At 41.6% G+C, this 21,094-nt stretch overlaps 1 protein-coding gene across 4 annotated transcripts in view; it reads left to right on the forward strand.

The window, feature by feature from the left end:
• The window catches only part of ncoa2 (nuclear receptor coactivator 2), a 75,404-nt gene that overhangs the window by 31,738 nt on the left and 22,572 nt on the right, over positions 1–21,094 (forward strand). For all 4 annotated transcript variants that reach the window (XM_088001327.1, XM_088001329.1, XM_088001328.1 and 1 more), the window contains 8 exons: positions 159–266; positions 3,477–3,649; positions 9,055–9,158; positions 15,262–15,439; positions 16,742–16,924; positions 18,395–18,496; positions 19,469–19,609; positions 20,102–20,249. In XM_088001327.1, the coding sequence (XP_087857453.1) occupies positions 175–266; positions 3,477–3,649; positions 9,055–9,158; positions 15,262–15,439; positions 16,742–16,924; positions 18,395–18,496; positions 19,469–19,609; positions 20,102–20,249 (1,121 nt within the window). In that variant the 5' untranslated portion in view covers positions 159–174. The remainder of the gene's footprint in view (positions 1–158; positions 267–3,476; positions 3,650–9,054; positions 9,159–15,261; positions 15,440–16,741; positions 16,925–18,394; positions 18,497–19,468; positions 19,610–20,101; positions 20,250–21,094) is intronic.

The following is a 21,094-nucleotide window of genomic DNA, read 5'->3' on the forward strand; positions in this document are numbered from 1 at the left end:
ATGTGTGCTTTATGTAGATGGCCATATGGGCCCTCACTGAGTCCTGCATTGTCATCCTTTAACATACCGTTGCTGTCTTACCTTTTGCTCAGTCAGTTAGCTAGTGAAATTGTTGCTTCTTATTTAAAACTGTGATTTCCTGTGTGTTCCATTTGCAGACGCTGATATGCATTGATGATGAGTGGAGTCGGTGAAAACTCATCTGACCCTGCAAGGGCAGAAGCACGAAAACGCAAAGAATGCTCCGCCGAACTCATAGGACCCAGGTAACCCTCAAGAATGATCAAGTCCTACTTGCCAACTTATTTCATCTCACACCGCTACCTAGAGATTTTAGTTTTTCTTCGTGTTAGTAATTCGAATTACCAGGCCACTGCAGATTCAACTACCTTCCCTCTGCTGACGATTTCGAAACTAAAAAGGAAACTCCATCAAGCAGCGGTGCAGGTCAATTTACCCATCTACGATTTCAGACTCTTGCAGTTCTGTTCAGGAAATTTCATACTCTGTTTTACAGATAATGATGTAAAGTAATCTTTTTTCATATTTTATTTTACTTTAAAATCTCCACACAGTCTACGGTAAGAAAACAGCCTTATAGGACTCTGAATATTCAGTTTTGATATTGGTCACAATCTTCTATGTCATAAATGCCAACCAATACAAATGTGCACGGACAAGAATCAAACGAGGGGTAATATAAAATCTTGAACAATCACATTCAGTGTTTCTATATAATTAGCTCTGTTGAATTATTTTGAAGTACAAAGCAGCTTGTTTGCAGGTTTAAAGGAAAGTAGGTTGGGATGACAGAGCAATGTTTGGATCTAAAATAAGGGCACAAATTGACCCAGAACCATCGAGGAGATAATGAGTTATCTTTTCCAGGAGATACCAGGAGTTTTTACAGGAGCTCCAATGTCCCGCGTAAACGTATCTAGTTTCCTTCACACGATGGCTTACAGTTTTGTTTTGTTTTTTTCGTTGAGCTTGTTTAGGAAGGTCGTCCACGGTGCCACATGTAAGAACCTGTTGATAATGAATGTTAAACTGTTGGAAAGCTGTTTTATTTCCCCCTTAAATGGTGCCAGAGTAACAGAGTGTAAGAAAAATACATTTATGGCTTGAGCAACAGGGTTGAGGATGTGGGTTGTACCCCATGAAAAACTTGGCAATTTCTCCCTGCTAATGCGAAACATCTTTAGGTGGAGGCAGCGTGATGGCGAGGGGCGGTACTTCCCTCGCTGGAAAAAAAAAAAAAAAACGAGGCTCGTCGCTCCAGGTGGAAATCTCAATGTAGAGGGATACAGAGATGAGATTCTGCAGTCAGTGGCCTTCACATGAATCCACTCTCGTGGACTGAGCTCTATCAGCCTTTGTTCACACAGCGATTTAGAGTGGAGAGGATGGGACGGCCTGATTGCAGTCCTGACCCTTAACCACAGTGACCATCTTGGGCATCAGTTTGGGTGCGCTTATAAATACCGAAGCGACCAACACAACCACATTGACAGACTTGAGGTTGAACCATAGGAGCACACAGTACTGTGTAGGGCTGAAACGATTCATGAAAGCTATTGATTAATTCGAGTACCTTGATTATTAGAATTCCTTGACGCATCGTTCAATTATGATTACTTTGTAGTGCACTGTAATCATATGATTTTTTTGTTTGTTTTGTTTTTAAACTTTGTGTGTGTGGTGTGCAGCGCTTTAATGAGCTGATGAAGAAGTGCTATTAGCAGCTATGGAGGGAGATGGAGAGGCACAGAAAGCTTTCCAATGGCGCCTCCACAATGCGGCAACACGTCAGCAGGAAGATGAAGGTGTAGGTTGGGCCTGAAACAATCAAAACCAACTTGATCGAGCCTGTAAACGTCGTGTCCGAGCCTGATTCAACCCGACTAATTGACTTTAGAGGCCTGAGATCAAAGTAAACTTGACATATTACTTTAAACTGCTGTCAGTTTAACATACTTTGTGCTCAGCCGACTTATTACTCTCCCCATTTTTAGCTTGTATTAATATCTTCAAGCTCCATTTTCTCACTTGTTGTACTTACTGATCAAGGAGAGTAACGATGTGAAAAAACAATAAAAAATAGATTAGAAATATGTGTAAAAAAAAAGAAGCTTTTTCATACTTCAAACTTGAGACTGAAAGTGAAGTGTTACAAAAAGGCAATGCCTTTTTTTTAAGTTTGCTTTTTAATTTGTGAAATAATGAGACTAAGAGTTTTATTGAATCATACTGTATTTAAGTGTGTCTTAAATGTGTTTTCTTAAATAGGAACTGAATTGTTGACTAGCATTTTCTCTGTCATATGTTTCTTTAAGTAGCTACTAGATGCTCAGAACAATCAGTTGATTACTTGATTACTAAAATAATCATTTAAAACAGCCATAGTCGTATGTGACCCAGATAGTGACGAGCCTTACATGTAAAGTGTCATCATTAGACTTACAGCAACTCTTGCCGTTGTTGATATAAAAGTGCATTCCTGTACGATCAGAAAGAGAGTGCAGCAGAGGCAATGTTTGCTCGTCAAGAAAAACGGACTTAAGGCCGAGTTGTAGTCGCGCTTTTAGAGGTTCCCATTGAGCGCACGCGAGCCGAGCGAGCGGTGTGGCCTATATACGTGATGCATACTTTGGTGCGGTATTCTCCAACGTGAGCCATGATAGAGAGTTCCTATACATGTCAGTGCAGGTGAACCTGCTCTGCAAGAGAGCATTCCAGATTGTCCAGTTTGAGTGAAAGGACCAGGAGTCGCGCCAACACGAATGGGCGGGGCTGGCACATTTATCGCATACTGCCTCTGTCCTAGTTCAGTGCATCAACTGCAAACCTAGCTTAAATATTGCCAGAGCTAAACAAGAGAAAGACCGAGGGCTTTTGGAGCAATGTTCTTTGGACAGACGAATCCAACACCGAATTATTTAGACACCAGCATCTTAAGAATAATCCAAATTCGTTACCGGAGAAGAGCTTCATGTAAACTGTAAAGTATGGAGGTGGAAGAATTGTCTTGCGGAGATCCTTTGCTGCAGCGGATCTGGGCCAGTTCAAAATTAACAGATGGGAGGTCCTGGAATGGAGTATAGTCCAGATATTTATTCTTTTGAGATGCTGTGGCTTGAAACAATTCAAACACTTTACAGCTTCAAGTGAAGAGTGGGAGACACTGGCAGATGTCTTCAAGGAGCAACTCACTCAAAGTTATTCCAACCCAGGAGGGTAACACCGGGACTTAGGAAAGGAGGGTGTCATTTCTTCGCTGTTGAAAATGCTTGTATCTTTTTGTTTAATGTTGTGATTTAAAAGAAAAGATAAATTAGCCACCTAAGTGATCTTTTTTTAATTTAAAAAAAAAAAGTTGATAGAGTTTTGTAATTTTCCCCAACATTGGTCCCCCATTGCTTTTTTTTTTTTTTTTTAATGAGTTTTCCCCTCTCGTTGTTTTTATGTCTCTGCAGTCCCAAGCGGAGCAACGAGAAGCGCAACCGCGAGCACGAGAACAAGTATATCGAAGAGCTCGCCGAGCTGATCTTCGCCAACTTCAACGACATCGACAACTTCAACGTCAAACCTGACAAATGTGCAATCCTGAAGGAAACTGTGAAACAGATCAGGCAAATAAAGGAGCAAGGTACGAGTGACAGTCTGGTCGTGCCGTCTGCATTCTGAATAAACTGCAAAAAACAAAAAACATGATAAAAAAAATGAAATGATAAAAGTGAAAGCTTGTTCAGGGCTACATCGAACATTTTGAATTTACAGCTCGTAGCAAAAAAAAAACATGTTGCTAGACGATTAAGTAAGGTTGTTGCAAAGCTAAAATGTTCTCCTGTTGTAAATTTAGAGACAGATATTAGCTTGGTCTTTGCTTTTGAGAAAGGGTGCCAGAATTTCTTATTTAAAAAAATAAAAATAAATAAATAAAAACTTGGCCGTTTTAAGATGCACAAATCAAACCAGTTGATAATGTCACTGTATTTTATTTGACTCGTACGTCTGCTATGTAAAAGTGGCTAAAGCAAAACAAAAACCCTATTCCACATCAAGCCTGCTACATTCACACGGAGCAAAGCAAACGAAGGGCTGGCTCATCCTCTTCCTCTCTGTCCTCTACTGGCCGGTGGTCAGGCAGGGGAATCTTTTTATAGCTGCTTATAGATGCTGAACGTTGTGCTTTGAAGGAATGCCTTAGGTTCTTTTAACTGCACTTCATTTCTCACTCTATGGAAGGGTTGTGTCAGATGTCAGTGATACATCTTTTCCTGTGAAAAGTGCAGTTAAATTCAAAAGTCTCTCTTTTTTTATTTTATTTTTTCTTGACAAAGGTTTGCGAAAAGCTTTAAATTCTTTTTTGGTCCAATAGTGTAATCGTTGTGTGTGAAAATTCTAGGGGAAAAAAAATCAACCACTTAATTCAGCTGCATAAGTTTAGTAGGGAGATTACCATGCATATGTTTTTGCGTCCCTCTTATTAAGTAAGAGAACCTGAATCATTTGTGTTGCATACTTGCCTTTATAATTTTATAAGGATGTCTTTCTGTTTCCTGTTTTCCTGGTAGAGCACAGGCCCATTTCTTCTAGTCACACTTCAACATGGGAAAGGCAAGAAAACATGCCTTTTATGGAAGGCAGATGTGTTATATATTTATCAAGGTGAGAAAATGGGTGCAATAAAAGCGCTACCTGCTTGAATCCACATACAGCTATAGTCAGACGTGGCGAGCTTAAACGACATATTGTGAAAAAAATAGGATAGTTTTGGCGTGATCCTAAAACGTCCGAGTTGTAAGAACCTTAATTTTAAGATTAAAGGTCTTAAATACACCCAGTGGTCATTTTAACTCTTGACATTTCTCCATTGCTTTCTTGTACCATTTTGAGAAATCTGTTGGTGTGATTTATTTGTTTATTCACTTGAACAACCAAGGTATTATTACACCAGCTTCTTTTTTTTTAAGTGATATTCTATTTTAAGATGCACCTGTAAGTAAAGTAAAATTTCTACCACACTGGAATAAAAAGTCTCAAATTTAAAGATACTTGCAGAAACTCTAAAATAAGCCGGATAAGGCCCTAAGTGTATTTTACCACCCAACACATCATAAGGAGGGCGGAAAAGGAAGCAAAAGAAATTTCCAAGCTTATAATTAGAGAAGTACTTCAAGATTGGGCTGGTCAGGGGTCACTTAGTCTAAAGCAAGGCTTATCCGAAGGCGCTGTGGGAGAAAACATCTCCTGTTCCACCGTCGCTGGTCTGAATGTGCCGTTTCCCAGACTCTACACTTACCTTCGCTAGAACCGTTTGCTTTGAGGCGAGACGAGGACTGAGCTTTCAGGCAACAAACACTACATGTGGGTCTAGTGGGAAACGAAGGGCGAATATGTGGAAAAGCACGTCATGCACACTGTTTAGTACAGTGGGGGATCTGTGATGCTGTGGGTCTCTTTCTCTTCCTGCTGAGATGTTGAGATAGAGATTTGTTGTGGAGGCAGCTTTAAGGGGTAAAGCAAAATAATAATGATATGACCTCATGATCTTTCAAAGTTTAAGAAAAAATGTATTCACACCTGTATTGACAGAATTTTTTAAAGTTTCTATATTTCACAACCGTCTTATAAACAATTTCTTATTGCTTTTTTGTACTATTTGCTTTCTAAACACCTATAACAGCTATTTGAGTTGAGCTGAAGAGACGATGGTATTAGAAGACCTAGTATGAAATTGTAGATCGCGCTCTAGTCTTGTTCTCGAAAACCAGGAAACGGTAGAAGACTGTGTGCTAAATGCTGTTCTGTTGACAGGGGTGCAAGTAAATGCGACACTAATGATGCTGTAAAAAGTGAACATAGTGAGCCTGTTTTTAAATAACTATACTCAAATTCAAGGTCTGAAGTTTCAAAGGTATCCAGTGTGATATTATGCTAATGGAGTAAATGATCCATTAATTCAGTTTGTGTGTGTGTGTGTAGATAGGAAAATATGCAGGTTGGCATATATTTAAGGGAGCTTTTTTGCATGTTTATGTGCTTTGACGCTGTAGATTCAGCTACAAGTTTCTGAGGTTTGAGGATACGAGCTGCGTAAGGTCAACCAAAGAGGAAGTTTGGGGTTGCATCCAGCCACAATGTTATGAGCTCAAAGTAATAGTAGTAATTAGTAGATGAACCGATTTCCTCTTTGGTGTAATGATTAACACTGAAAGGAATTTTCTCACCTGATTTCATGTAAGAAAAAAAAATATTCTTAGGTAAAATTTGAAAGCATCTTGTGACATTAGGTTGCAGATCAGTTGTAACTCAGACAGGTCAATCTCCTACCAAAAAATATTGAAAATGAAGGAAATCTCATTGTGACTGAATGAGTGGGGTCTTAAATAATAATTCTCCTCCTACCTTCGGCTGTACATTAAAACCCTGTTGTTTAAGTCGAGATAAATTATGTTCTCTTACTTTTTCTCTGCCTTGTTAGTCCATAACCGGATAAATACAGCAGTGTGGAAAAGGATATTCTCCCTTGAATATATCGTTTGCTTTTGTTTGTGACGCTTTACCTTTCTAATTCTCAAATTTTTTGTATGAAAGACAATCAGATTCGATGCAAAATTCAAATGACAATGGCATTAACAGGAAAAAAAAAAGTTCAACACCAATCCATAGTTGAAAAACCAATAACAAAACTTATAATAATAATGATAGGACTTTGCATTATCTGCTAATGGGCAACGTTGCACAATAAAAAAAGACAAGAGAAAAAGCACCACTGCTCTATAAATTCATGAGCTAGTAAAGCGTATATGGTGCCCTGTCTCGCCGGTTTATGATGTAGTTGTTAATACGTTACACAATCCTTTTAAGTGATCAATTGCTCCTGCTATCCGTGGCACAGTGCCACACTTCTGCAGAGAGACAGAGAGCCAGGGAAGGCGGCCATGACAGTGAGTGATGGGTCTGCACTCAGGGCAGCTGTGTTGGTCTGCAGGACCCCACTGGGCCTGGAGAGGTCCTGCTGATGCACGGATCATTAATGCTGGAAAAGATTAATACTTGTCTGTGGGCTGTTGCACAAACCCACAGCGCAGAGGGAAACCTGCATTCGTGTCAACTTTCACACATCCATACCCATAAAAAGGAAGAGCGTGATTCTGTTTGCTTCTCACCACAATCTTTTGTCACCATATGGTCAGCTCTCTCCTTGGCATGGTGCGCCCGTTAAATGTGCCCCCTCATCCACCCCTCCCCAACACCCCCCCGAACAGCCCACTCATATTCCGCCTCTCATCGTCTGCTTGGAAAGTAGGGCAGCCTACGCTATGAACATAAGGCCTCTCTGCATGTTTATTAACCCAGTCACATGGGCAAAGACATAACTCCTTATTTTAGTTACCAAAGCTGAGAGGAATCTCTTAATTGTTCAAATTTAAATGAAATGTTTGGTGGTTTTTAAGGGTTTGGGTCTTGGAATTTTTGTACGTTTCTATATCCGTGCCATTTTAAAATGTTAACAAATCCGCCAATTAGAAGTGTGATTTTTTATTTTTATTTTTTAACCTGGACTTTTGACCATTTAGTTAACATTTTTAACCAGCTATAATAGCATCTCCTACTAGTGATTAGCCTGGCTAGCATTGCTGAAACAGCAGGGTTTCCTTAGGGAAAAGTTTCCTGAAATTTTCAGCTTGTGACTCGCAAGGTATGACTGAAAAAAGAAATTATACAAGCATTACTAGTGTGTCAATTAACCTGGTGCATTGGCGATAATATATTGTGTTTCTTTTAATATATACGTTTTTTTTTTTTATTTGTTGCATTAATTAACATAGGTATGTTTTTAGCAGGCATACACTGTGTATCAGCACCAACGTCGATATTGGCCAATATTACTCTTTTTGTCCTGAGCACAACTTTGGGAGGAAGCGTTAAATTGGAGAATATGCTTCCTTACCTCAACTCAGCTGCACCTAATATTCCCAGATCTGGTAGGCAGAGGTTGGAAACCAACTCTGTTCACCCTTCCTGTTATTTATTTACTGATGGTATTGCTCTCGCTCACTCTATCACAGCCTTCATAAAGAGTACGTCTACAGATATCATAGGGAAGTTTATTTAAAATTGATTCATGCTTCCCCGTGTTTCATCTGACTTCATTTTAGACCGCCAGTGATGTTGAACGCGTTGGTCGGTCGACCACGCTAAAAGTCCGCCAGTTTTGGTCACCGTCCCATTTCTCTACGCATCTCTAAATTCTATCGAATTAGTTTTATCCTAGTCACTGGTAAATTACAGTTTAGCAACATATTAATATGTTGCTGAACGTATTGTGCAAACACAGTATAATCTTGAAATCTGTTCTGTTGCAAGAAAATAAATTTTTTTTCTCTCATTTGATGAATTTCCTAAATTTGTTGGACGTATTTTGAAAAGCTAACTTTTGAGCTTTAGATAGCTTAATCTAGTTTCATATTATTGATGATAACATGATTAAGTTTGTTTGTGGTATTGGATAAGTAAAAATGTTCTGCCCTTCAGGGGAACAATTTGTTCTCCTATTTTGTACATGACTTGTTTACACATTCTCCCTGTTCCATAATAGCCCCTTTTTTTTTTTTTTTTGCACATGACGGGTGTAATCCATCCAGTGTCTGTCACCAGTGTGGCAGTCGTGCGCTCTGACACGCTCGTTTACAGCAACCTTTCACTCTGTTTGCCGCGGTGCGCTTGGGCTGGAGCCACGGCCGGCCGCATGTTTTCACAAAGGGACCGAATGTGTTTGCTTTGTTACCAGATGGATACTTGTTAAAATCCCTGTCAGCCAGTGACCTCTTTAAAGTATGTGGGTCGACTGCAGGGGGAAATGCAGAATCGTTTGCTCGTGCTTCTTCTCGGTGACCTCTAAGTTTAGTCTTTGTGGTGGTGGTGTTGTGTTTTTTGTCTTTTTGTTGTTGTTTTTTTCCCCCCCTCCCTCTGCATTATGAACTTGTTGCATTGGATCCCGATATGTGGCTTTTAAGTTTGTCTTATTGATTTATCTGATCACAGAAAAGGCTGCAGCAGCAAACGAGGAGGAGGTGCAGAAGGCTGATGTCTCATCAACAGGCCAAAGTGTGATTGACAAAGACGCCTTGGGACCAATGATGCTGGAGGTGGGTGGATTGCGTTTGTGTTTTTTCATTCATCATGATGTCATTTGCAATGCCTTGCCATTTCCTTTTAACATTTTTGTCACATTACCTTTTAAACTTCCCAGTGTTTTTATTGAGATTATTTTTTAATATACATTATATATAAACTTTTGGTGCATGTCTCTCACACATTAAGAGATTAAAATGGTGGACTTTATTCTTTGCGCAATAACTTAGATTGTACTTTTCTAGTCTTACAATCGATTATTAACTAGGCTATTTAAACACAGTAATAATCTCTAAAATAAACCAGTGTTTTTCAAGCCTATTCCTCAGAAATCCACTGTTCTTTATGGTTTAGGTATTTCTCAAATGACTGTATTGCCTCCACAGTAAGCTATAATATGCTGCAAAAGCCTGTTAATCACACATTTAAGTCAGGCTTGAGGCACAGCAGGAAAACCCCTTCAACATGCAAGATGGGGGGTTCTGAGGATCAGTAATCCAAGTCATTCCATTGTAATTCATGCTGCATGTTTAGAGTTACTGTCCCACAAGAAGGAATACTTCCAAGCCAGCATTAAGTCTTTTGCAGCCCCTAAAAGCTTTTCCTACAGGTTTGTCCTGAGTTTAGCTGCATCCGTAGGTTAAGAAGTTCAGTCTTGATTTCCTGTTAGTAGGCCGTCTCCTTCCACACGTCTGTTGTGCCTCAAACGACAAAAAGTGATGTTCTTCTCGCCATCATTCCGTTATTGTCAGATTTATGGAGAGATTGACAAATAGTTGTCCTGTGAACAGATTCTCCCACCTGCAACTCCTCCACAATTACCACGGTCTTCTTGGCAGCTTCAAAATAAATAAATACATAAATACATAAAGCTCTCCTTGCCCAACCTGTCAGTTTGTGAACGGCGTTGCCTTGTTTTACTCTTTCGACGTAAAGATGATGCGTCCGACCTAAACCCTCCTTAATACTTCTCCAGAACTTTAACCCTGATGATCACGTCTCCACAGAACATCTGTATTCACACCGAGATCAAATTGCACTCAGGTTTCATCATACACTCCACTTAATAGTGTCACACTAAGTGAAATACTCCACCACAGGTCAACCCACCTCTTGAAATTATGATTGATGTCTACCGAAGAGCACCATTCACGGAGAACAATCGCAGCTGTGCCAGTAGTGATTATGTCAGAGTGTAGCTGTGTGAGGCTAAAGCTGCCAGCATCTTGTATCCGCCCCTGATTGGCTGTAAATCACCAAGCTGAGCAATGGCCCGGTTGTACAACGGAGAGCCTCTGAAGTGCTTACGTATAATGGGAAAGAAAGCAACAGCTCATCGAATGAATCAGTCCATTGAGTCCGTCCTCTCACCCATTTCCGCCCTCCCCGCCTCGCTCAGATCTCCCGCGCTCCGCCCCCACCCCCCAACTCTCCCACTTCTTCCCTCTTCTTTCGCCTCTAGATCCGTCCTGTCATGGAATATTTATAGCTCTCCTGGTCCAGCGTCACTGAATCGACACACTAACTCGCGGCTAAATATAGCCCAGCGCAGCCTGCGAGCTTTCCCATCTGTCAGCAGTCCCCAAAACACGGCGATAGGCCATTCACACCAGCTCCGCTCCGAGCCGCGATCCCTTCCGCGATCCTGGGCTCATTACAGGCCGTTCAGAGGAGAGAAAGGCCGGCAGCAGAAACACACATCCCCACCTCCTCTCCTCCTCCCCCCCACCCTGCCCCTCTGAGACTCTTTGCTCTCCAAACACAGAGGGATGGAGAGGAGTGTGGGGAAACATTGTGCTGCTCTTTTAACCTTCTGTGGAGAGATTCATTACGTCACGTCACTGTTATGCATACGGTGCCCTAAAAAGCACTCGTATCTTCTTTTCCCGATTTTGTGTCACAACCACAAACTTCAATGCATTTTGCTGGGATTGCATGTGACTATTCAACACATGGAGTTGTGAAGTGGATTTTGTAATCTTTAGTCTGGTCTAGGGCTGTTGTAAACGAATATTTTAGTAATCGAGTAATCTATCGATTATTCTTACGATTAATCGAGTAATCGGATAAAAAAAAATTCTAAAATGAAATATTGGTAAATCTGGCATAATACCGGTGTTACTATCAGATATCAATATCAGTCCAATTTTTCATATTTGAGCATCCCTAACAGTTGCTTTTTTGTAGTTTAGAAAACTAACCTGTAACAATAATAGCTCACTTTCTAAGTTAACCAGAAGAAAAGTTATAGAAAAATCTGAAATTATATTGAATTTAATAACAAAGAGGCAGGCTCACAAATATGCTTATAAAAAATGTCTACAATCCAGCTTTTAGTTTATGTATTCATCTTCAGTGAGTTTAATAGATTAATTAAACTCACCTTGCCACCTAACCTGTCACGCTTTGGGTTTGAAAATACGGGAAATGCCGCCTGGAGTGGGAGGAGAGGGCGAATGAACGAACGTAAGATGGGGTGGAGGGAGGAAATGGACCAGCGGACTGACGAACCGTTAGACCGGGGGACGAACACGGGGGGAAGCAATACGGGATATTTACGACACCTTCACTGGTCACACTCAGAAACTCATCTACCAGCCATGTACGATGCGCTCCGCCACCCGTTTCTTCAGACCGGGATATGAAATTTATTGTGCGGTTCGTCGGTAAAGCTACATTTACACGGTAAGCATCAGCTACTCAGCCGCCCGCCCTGTTCAGGCTATCCGCTCACCTCAGCGCTCTTCCCGCCGTTCGCTTTCAACCAGCAGCCCCGGAGGAGAAATGCTGCCGTACTCCAGGCATTCCCCCAGTCATTTTAAGGATGCTTATTGGTTCCCCAAAAACGATAAAAAAGTCGGGCATTATCATCAATCAATAAAATCCCCAAGGGCCAATCTTGAAGATTGGACTTTATGCCGCTGAGACTTAGCTTTTGTCAACAACTCAGAGGCGGAAGTGAGAGCTCCGCGCAACGCAAATGAAGTCCCGGCCGGAACACGGTGCGCTAACTAATAAAACATAAATTAACGAAGCTTCGAGGCAGGTAAATTTTCCTCGAGGAATTTTAGTAATCGAGGTACTCGAATCATTCGAGGAATCGTTTCAGCCCTAGTCTGGTCTGTACGTTGATAAAGACACTCTGGACAGATGAGAGCAACATTTTTTGCTTTTCTTCAAACCTGATGCTCATCTTTCTGGATAAACCAACCCAATGCAGGGAAGCATGATGGGGGAGGCATAGTGTTGCAGGAATCTTTGATTTCTTAGAAGATACTAGTATTTTTTTTTTTTTTTCATGGGTTTGCAAATCGAATGAAATGTATACCAAAAGATTTTCTGCTGTATTTGTAGGGAAAGGTGGTTGTGCAAAGTATTTACTCAAGGGGTCCTGAGTACAAATGCACACCAAATTATTATTTTGTTTCATATTACTTTTAAATACTTTCATCACAGGTGTTAAATTTTGTTGTGGCTGAACTATTTAATCTTGTTTATCCTATACTGTTTTTTCCCCCTTCTTTTTTTTATTTATTCATAATGGCCTTAAATAGGTCTTAAAGTCTTAAATTTGAGTTGGTGAAAACTGCAGAAACCCTAAATTATTTGCTCCTTTTCTGTTGATCTTTCACATAAAATCCCAGTGAAGCATAAAATATTTGGTTCGGACATGACAAAAATCTCCAAAATCTCAACTTCCTACGAATACTTTGACATGGCTTTTGCTCTTTATTCTTGATGATGTCTATAACATTTTTTTCTTTTTTTTTCAGTCATTACCAAAAACTATTAATGTTACGTTGCAGCAATATATAGCCTGCAGTTATTGTTCACAAGTAAATAGAGCTGGGAGCAGGGATTGTACAATTATTCCCAACGTTGCCGTTTGGAACACATCGACTCGTATTGGCTCAGCCGTCTCTCCAGTGTATATTTAAGGAGGGCACTGTAAATTAAAAGTATTGGCTAACGGCGTTGAGCAACAGTGTCTGGAGGAGCATTAGAGTTGGCACGACGCAATGTTTATCCTGTCCAGTCCATGCTCTTTCCTCACACAGGATGGACTTGCACAACCACGTTGCATTTTGGAGCAGGCCCAGTTAATGCACTGATGGATGAGGTGGCTTTGAGTTTGTTTTTAGATTAGGAAGTGTCAGAGCAGGCGAGGGAGAACCTCCATCACGCTGTAATCTTGGATCAGATGGAAAAGGTTCAGCGAACCTTAACATGTTGTCCGTGGGGCTGTTGGACTGTGTGGTTCTGTAGCCGTTTTCAGGAACGACAATAAATGTCGCGCTGAAAAGTTTGACGGTTGTTCAGTTTAACCGTAGCGATCGATTAAGCACAGATGAAGAGCAGATGTCTTCGGTTCTGTCGTGACACCGGCTTTACAAGCGCCAGTGTTCTGTTCCTGAAGGCTGTAGGTGATTTGATGGCCTAATTGACACCAGCTTGTGTGTAATGGCTGACCTGGGGCTGTGTTCTTTCAATTAAGTGCTGCTCCTCCTTCTTATGCTTTAATCAGCCACATGGGTTTATTCTGCTTTTATCAGCTTCACTGATGTTCAGCTTGTTTTTTGTTTTAGCTGGTACTAATTGTACCAGTGGTTTTTCTGTAAGCATAGTGTAATAACATACAAATAACAGAGTAGGCGTTTAAACATAAATGAGGGTTCAGCGTGTACTCCACTTTTAGGTCATGGGCCGTTACGGGTACGGTACAACGGCAAATGGCAGATAGTTCAAATGTTGCTTTCTGGTTTTTCTTAATAAAAATAAAGAAATCTCCCATATTAGGAAGGAGCCTCTTTAGTTAATTTTGCTAAACGGTTTAAAAGCTTTCTGCCACATTTTGCTCCTCTATGGGCTAAATGTCAGACAATAACTAGCCGTGTATTTAGGACAAATTGGATAAAAGTTTCAATTGGTCCTTCATGCAAATTAAAAGGCATTATAAAACAAAGCAAAATTGCAAGTGCAAATTAAATTAGCTTAAATTAGAATAGTAAGCCACTCATCTTGTTTGAACATTTTGGTGGCAGGCGGAATGATGCTCGCTACAGTTGCTTCATTATATGAGGTTTTGTCTTTGCCGTACACCACTCGGCTGCCATTTCACCACAGATGCAAACGTCTTGGCAGGGCTAATTTCTAATCAAGCGGTTTGGTCTTAAACGGCCTTTGTGTCATTATTAGCTCCTTTTCTTGCATTAGTTTGGTGTGGAGAGCTTTTAAATAGAAGCTTGATCTGTAATCTTTTGTGTGTTTTTACATATGAATGAGAAATATTATATTTGGACTTTCTCAAGGCTGCTTTCTCGGGACACTTAAATGTATTTGTGTCTTTATGGATAAAAAAAAAAACAATCAGGCACACACCACGAAAATAAACTTAAACGGCTGCATGTCTGTAAAATGATAGATTCTGTTTTCATATTGGTCTATAAGGTATAGGCTTATCTTTTACAGTATTAACTATCTAGACCCCTCTGATCCCCCCCTTTAGGAGCTATGACCAGAATTAAATTAGAGGAAGCATCATTTAGTCTCTCTGCTCCTCCACTCCAACCTGAAATGTCCAGAATTTGTTGGCTAATCTGGATTAAAAAAAAAAAAATTGGTTTTACTGCAGCTTTTCCATAAAGGTAAAAAATGACTTTGTTCATTTTTGACATGTTTCAACTTTACTTTTAGAGCTTTTTCAATGCATTTTATTTTACATTGTACTATTACACGTTTCCTTGGCAGAAAATAAATAGAGACATATATTTATACCGGCTTCTCAGACTTCAGAGAATATTTACATAGTATCTGCTGTTCTTGAATGTTTTTCATACTAAATAATAGAGATTAAAACCCAGTAGATCTGAAGAAAAACACAATTACTTGCATCAATAAATTAAAGTTGCAGCTTTCCCTTGTCTGAGAAAAAGGAGAGCATATTAATCGGTGATATTCCCCCTTTAGGCCACTTGCAGCAGGGTTATTAACATATTCTGATTAATGAGGGTGATTGCTGCACAAATAAAATCCTAATTATTCATGAATTGTGTTTTTTTTTTTTTTGTGAGGAGGAACTTTGTAAACAAACTCTAAACCGCCTCTTTGCCCCTCCAGGCCCTCGACGGCTTCTTCTTCGTGGTGAACATGGAGGGCAACATCGTGTTCGTGTCTGAGAACGTGACCCAGTACCTGCGCTACAACCAGGAGGAGCTGATGAACACCAGCGTGTACAGCGTGCTGCACGTCGGCGATCACGCCGAGTTCATCAAGAACCTGCTGCCTAAATCCCTCGGTTAGCCCTCGGCTTATTCTCCCTGCCAACGAATTCTGCCTCCGCTCCGTCTCCCTTGCGTCACCTGGTGCTTTTTATTAGCCATGTCGTTGTGATTTAAATGTTTACGGTGGTTTTTCAGTGCCTGAAAGCTGGCTTGTAAAAAAAAAAAAAAAAAAAAATTGCAGTGTGCAAAGATCCTAAAGGTTCTTCTTTTTCTGTTTTGCTGATGCTCAGCCCAGACTTTTTCCTCTCACTCTTCTCCTCATCCTCCCTCGCTTTTCAGCTAATTAACTTCCTTTTTTGGCTTCTCTCTCCTGTCAGCAGCATAATGCTCTTCCTACATTCTCATTTCGTGCCCTTCCTTCCCCTTCTCTTCACTTTTTTTTTTATGTTTTTCTCTCGTCCTCTGCTGCACACCCCTATCGAGATCCTCTTTTCTTGTTCTCAATTTCCCATACTTTCTAGCCCACCCATTGAAGTTATGCTTTGTGCTTATTTAATGTAAACATTACAACTGTTTGTGCAATCCTCAGCTTAGCTCAGGAATTCCCTCCCCCCACCCCATCATCTCGTTCCGTCAAATTAACCCGTACGGCTTCACTTCCCATAAGGTGAGCTTTGCGCCACCGCATCGCGTCAGGAGCTCCGAGTCCTCCTCTGCTGGTGATCTGGATTGAGGTCTGAGTTACCCAGCCATCTGGGTGGGAGAGCTGCGCAGAGCAGAGTACCCTGGAAATGATCACTGGGCTGTGGCCCAGTTACTGGGAGATTATCAATGCACTGAATGAGATCACAAACCAGATGGAGTGTGATGGGAGTTTGCTAGAAAGAAATGAGTTTGGCCTATACATGTCTTTTTTTTTTTTATCTGTCTTGTCGTGCGTGTGTGTATGCGTGCCTTGTGTGTTTCTGAGTGAGTTATTTCGTGCCTGTGTAAGTGTTGGACAGGAGAAGAAAGATGGGCAGTGATGTTTTGGGAGGACGTGCATATGGAGGCCTGGCTGTGATGCACTGCTGTGGATGGATGGCTCAGGGTTCCAACTGCTCATTAAAACTGATCTCTACCCAGCAACAGCTCTCCTCTTTTTTTTGCACTTCCTCTGCCTTCATTCTCCCTGCGTTGCTCTCATTATGTCTTCCACTTGCAGCGCGCTCGCCTCCTCTTGGCTCGCTCTTTGCATGCTTCATGTTTCACCGTTCACTTTCAGTCGCAGGGAAAAGTGTCCCCCCCCACCACCCTCACCCTCTCACAGACTATAAAAGTCTCCTTTGCCTCACCTCTCTTTCACTCTCTTTCCTCTCTCTCTCTCTCTCCGGCAGTCAATGGCGTCCCGTGGTCCAGCGAGGGTCCGAGGAGGAACAGCCACACGTTCAACTGCCGAATGCTGGTGAACCCGCACAGCGAGAACCAGGACGAGTCGCACGAGCCCCAGCAGCAGAAATATGAGACCATGCAGTGTTTTGCAGTGTCAGAACCCAAGTCCATCAAGGAGGAAGGAGACGGTATGGAAGCGGGGAGGGAAGTGGGGAAGAGATGGATAGGAGGATCAGTTGACACTAAAGCAGTGACCTTATAAAACAACCTTGGACAAAATGTTTTTTTTGTTGTTTTTTTTAATTAATTTAGCGTAACATTTTTGACATATCTGCATATTTCTTACTTGTTTGGAAGTTGCCATAAATAGAAAAAGTAGCTATGGCTACTTTTTTTTTTTTTTTTTCTACATTTGTAACAGAGCACGATGCGTACTTAGCAAACTCGTAACAACTTATGAAGCCTGATACAGATGTGCTCAAAGCAAATAACGATGCAGCAGCACAACCGAACAGTGAACACATTCAAACTCCAGGATTGTGGTTTCAAACTCGATGCCCATTTTAGTTTCAAGTCGTTTTTCTTCTGACTGCTAAAATTTCGACCTTTGAAAACTGAAAGGACACAGATGTGTGTCCATCACCTAGAAATCGGTGTACGGCAACAGAGGACACATCTTTAAAGAAAAAAAACCCCGTCTTCTCTGTTTACGTTGACTTTACTAGATCGGGCCCCTTTGTTTCTACTGCATTACACGAGCGTTCTTTACATGACCTCCAACCAGAAACGCTTTCATTAGCCTAGCACTATGAACCACCCGACATAAAAGGCTAATGTTGCCAGCTGTTTTCCGGCTAACATGAGAACATCGCTGGCTGAAGGTGTGTGAATGATTTGGGGCATTTGAGCACCAGAGCACGATCGGCGGTTACAGTTAGAGGAATTCGCCACAGACAGAAACAGAAAGAAGGGAAATGGGGGGGGAAGGGGAATTAATAGCGATTAAGATCTTTGATGGCCAGACCTCCCATGAGGTTCTATACGTGTGTGTGTGTGTGTGTGTGTGCGCGCGCGCGCGTGTGTGATAGCCTGTGGCACACATCTCTGCGAGGAACATGAGGGATTGTGGATATTATTGGCTCACAAAAAAGTTGGACCGCAGACTTTTTGGGGTCACCCAAGCAGTCGAATTGGCGAAGTCATTTTTTATTTTTACGTTCGCCAAAGAAGACTGTCATTACTGAGCCGTGTTGGGGCAGGAGGAGGCGCGATGAGTGCGTGACGGCGCTTTAGCCGGGACCAGACGGAGGTGCGGACGCAAACACTTATCAAGTCACTCAGACTCCTCCGAAAGGTCACACTACATCATTTCCCTCGCCAGCAATAGCTGCTCCTCGCTAAAGGAGCGGAGCCCTGATCCCCACGCTCATTAATAACTGTATTAATTATGCTGCCTGGGAATAACATGCATTTCATTATCACTCCCTCCCTCTGTCTCTATCCTTTACGCCCCCCTTGTCCTCCCCTCTCACTCCCTCTTCGTCTCTCATGTTTTATCCTCGTCCTCTTTGTTCCATCCTCCACCTTGTCCTTTGTTCCTGACGTTTATTCGCTCTCTTCTTCTTCTTCTTTATTTATTTATTTTTCTTTCTGCTCAGACTTCCAGTCGTGCCTGATCTGCGTGGCTCGGAGGGTGCCCACGAAGGAAAGGCCCATGCTTCCCACGCATGAGAGCTTCACCACTCGCCAGGACCTGCAAGGTACAGGGAATCAGACGGACGGCAGCTACAAACTGACGCATGGAGATCGGAGATAATTTGCATCCGATTTAATACTTGTTTAGGTTGAGTAAAACAAACAAAAAATAAATAAAATAAAAAATAGACTGCCTTTGTGTTGAAAGAAATTTCAAACTCTCCACAAATCGGCAGACATCGCTGCTAAGTATTTAGGCATCATACAAAAGACCCCGTTAGGATTGGACTAGCTGGCTGCAGCCACCCATCTTGTCTGCACTGTGGGAGGTGAAAAGAAAAACTGTTGCATACACGCACGCAGCTGTGCGCGCGTCACCTGGCCTCTGATGTACTAATGCCGTTTGTGTGGTATGCACACCCACAACCACATCACAAAAAACAACACACACCTTCATGGTTAGTCAGCGACATATAGTAATTTCCTGTAGTTTCCCACCCAGGCTTCCGTAGGTGCGCATGAATGGAAGCCTCTACTTACCGAGCTGTCTGTTAGCGCCACACAGAGCGCGACAATCGCCTTCATTTGTGGCGTTCAGGACACGTAGTTTGAAACCCCCCTTTAGAATTAAGCAAAACACCACGTAAGCTGCCAGTCTGCCTCTGTAGTTCCTTTTTTTTGACGCCTTGGTGATTGTTAAATGTGATGTATTGCTGTAAATGGCTCCTGTTATTGCTACTGTGACAAGCTGGTCCATGTAGCTGTCAGTCAAGCAGGAGAGAGTTTGTCAGCCCTTAAGCGGTCTGTTGCTTCCATTTCAAATGGCACATACTTGAGGGACAAGTGTCGCACCGCTGCGAGCGATTGCCTGTGTCGACACAAATATCCTGGACCTACTTGTTAAACCAGGTGGCAAAACGGTGACTTTTATTCGACCTGAAATTCTCGTTAAAATCTAGCAGCCAGTTTGGGTCGGGAGGCAGAAGTTTATAATTCCGTACACCTGCAGCTACCGTAACGTCCTCCTTTGCGACTAGGTAAGATTACGTCACTGGACACGAGTCTACTGCGAGCGTCCATGAAGCCAGGCTGGGAGGATCTGGTACGGCGCTGCATCCAGAGGTTCCACCTGCAGAACGACGGGGAGATGTCCTTTGCCAAGAGACACCAGCAAGAAGGTTATTATTTTACACACCTTCACAGTTGGTTGCAGAAATACGTCATTAAATTCAATGTAAATAGTCGGATGGAGGCTTTTCCAGCCAGTATAACTGACCTTGAACTGTATTCTAAAGGTGAATGGGCAGAAATGTATCTGGACACGTAAAGCTGAAAGACAAACGGTGAAATGGTTAAACCTGTAACTTCAACGGTACACTGCTTCCATGTTTGTTTGTCATATCAGGTCATAATAAAGGACTTTGAAGTTTGTTTTAGATGTTTCGAAGAGGGGAAAGAAGTTCAAGGCTCTGGAGGGAAACAAAAGGCTTTAAATGTTAAATATTTGAATGAATTGCAACAAAAAGCAGCCAACCATGAACTTCAGTCCTTGGATTATCCATCAATCTACTCTAACACTGGAACCAGCAGGAACACATGTGTTTTATCTTATTCCAGAAAATAAAAAAAAATTTGTGTGCTTGCTGACGTGAAGCCTGCTGTGTCTACAGTTCTCCGCCACGGTCAAGCGTTCAGTCCAATCTACCGGTTCTCCCTCTCTGATGGAACCATCGTTTCTGCCCACACCAAGAGCAAACTGGTGCGCTCATCTGCCACTAACGAACCCCAGCTCTACATGTCCCTGCACCTCCTACAGAGGTACGTCTCCGTATCTACACATCTGTCAGAAAGGAAACTAATCTTAGAATTTGCTGGAGTGTTTTAGCCTGTTTATGCTCTACACAACTGCTTATGCACTGAATTTCCACCTGCAGGGCCAAATCCGTGACTGAAATGTGACATGAAGAGATAATAACGGCCATTTTAACGTGTTTATGCTTTCATGCAATTCTTTAAAGTGTTGGACGTTTCAAGCGAGCTTCAAGGTTTTGGCAATTTTAATGTCTTTCATTTGATTTCCTGTAAAGCACTTTGGATCGCCGGTTTTATGAATGAGCAGTGTCTCCATCTATTGAGTAAAAAGACAAGAGTATGCACAAAAGTTAATTACAGCAATAGATCTTAATGCGATTTATTCCAGGAAAGCGACGCAGCTCGACACAAAGTTAATGGCGACAGAGATTCCAAATAAAGCACAGCTGTTGCGTACATCGGTATTTATTTATTTTTTTACATACGACACTCACTTCTTTTACGGTCTCCGTTCACAGTTACATTTTACGGTTTTGGGTTGGTATTTTGTGAAACAAAGTGGAGATTTTTTTATTTTTTTTGTTTTGCTTAATTTCTTGTATTTTGAGTCCCAATCCATTAAAGACACTTGGGGTAAAGTGACAGCAAGGAGGACATGAAACAGCTTTAGTCCATTTAGCTGATTATCCCTTCATGACTATATTTATCCTCCGTGAAGTTAGTTGATATTAAGATTTATACCTGTGATAAGCTGGTGCAGAAGTTACCCAGTGAGTCAGTGAAGTGTTCCTACTCGGATCTAATTTCTTTTTTTTTTTTTTTTTTAGATTGCATCAAAAATACTTGCAGAG

The sequence above is a fragment of the Poecilia mexicana genome, unplaced genomic scaffold, assembly GCF_051168715.1.
Source record: "Poecilia mexicana isolate PSO_F unplaced genomic scaffold, ASM5116871v1 scaffold_20, whole genome shotgun sequence".
NCBI lineage: Eukaryota > Metazoa > Chordata > Actinopteri > Cyprinodontiformes > Poeciliidae > Poecilia > Poecilia mexicana.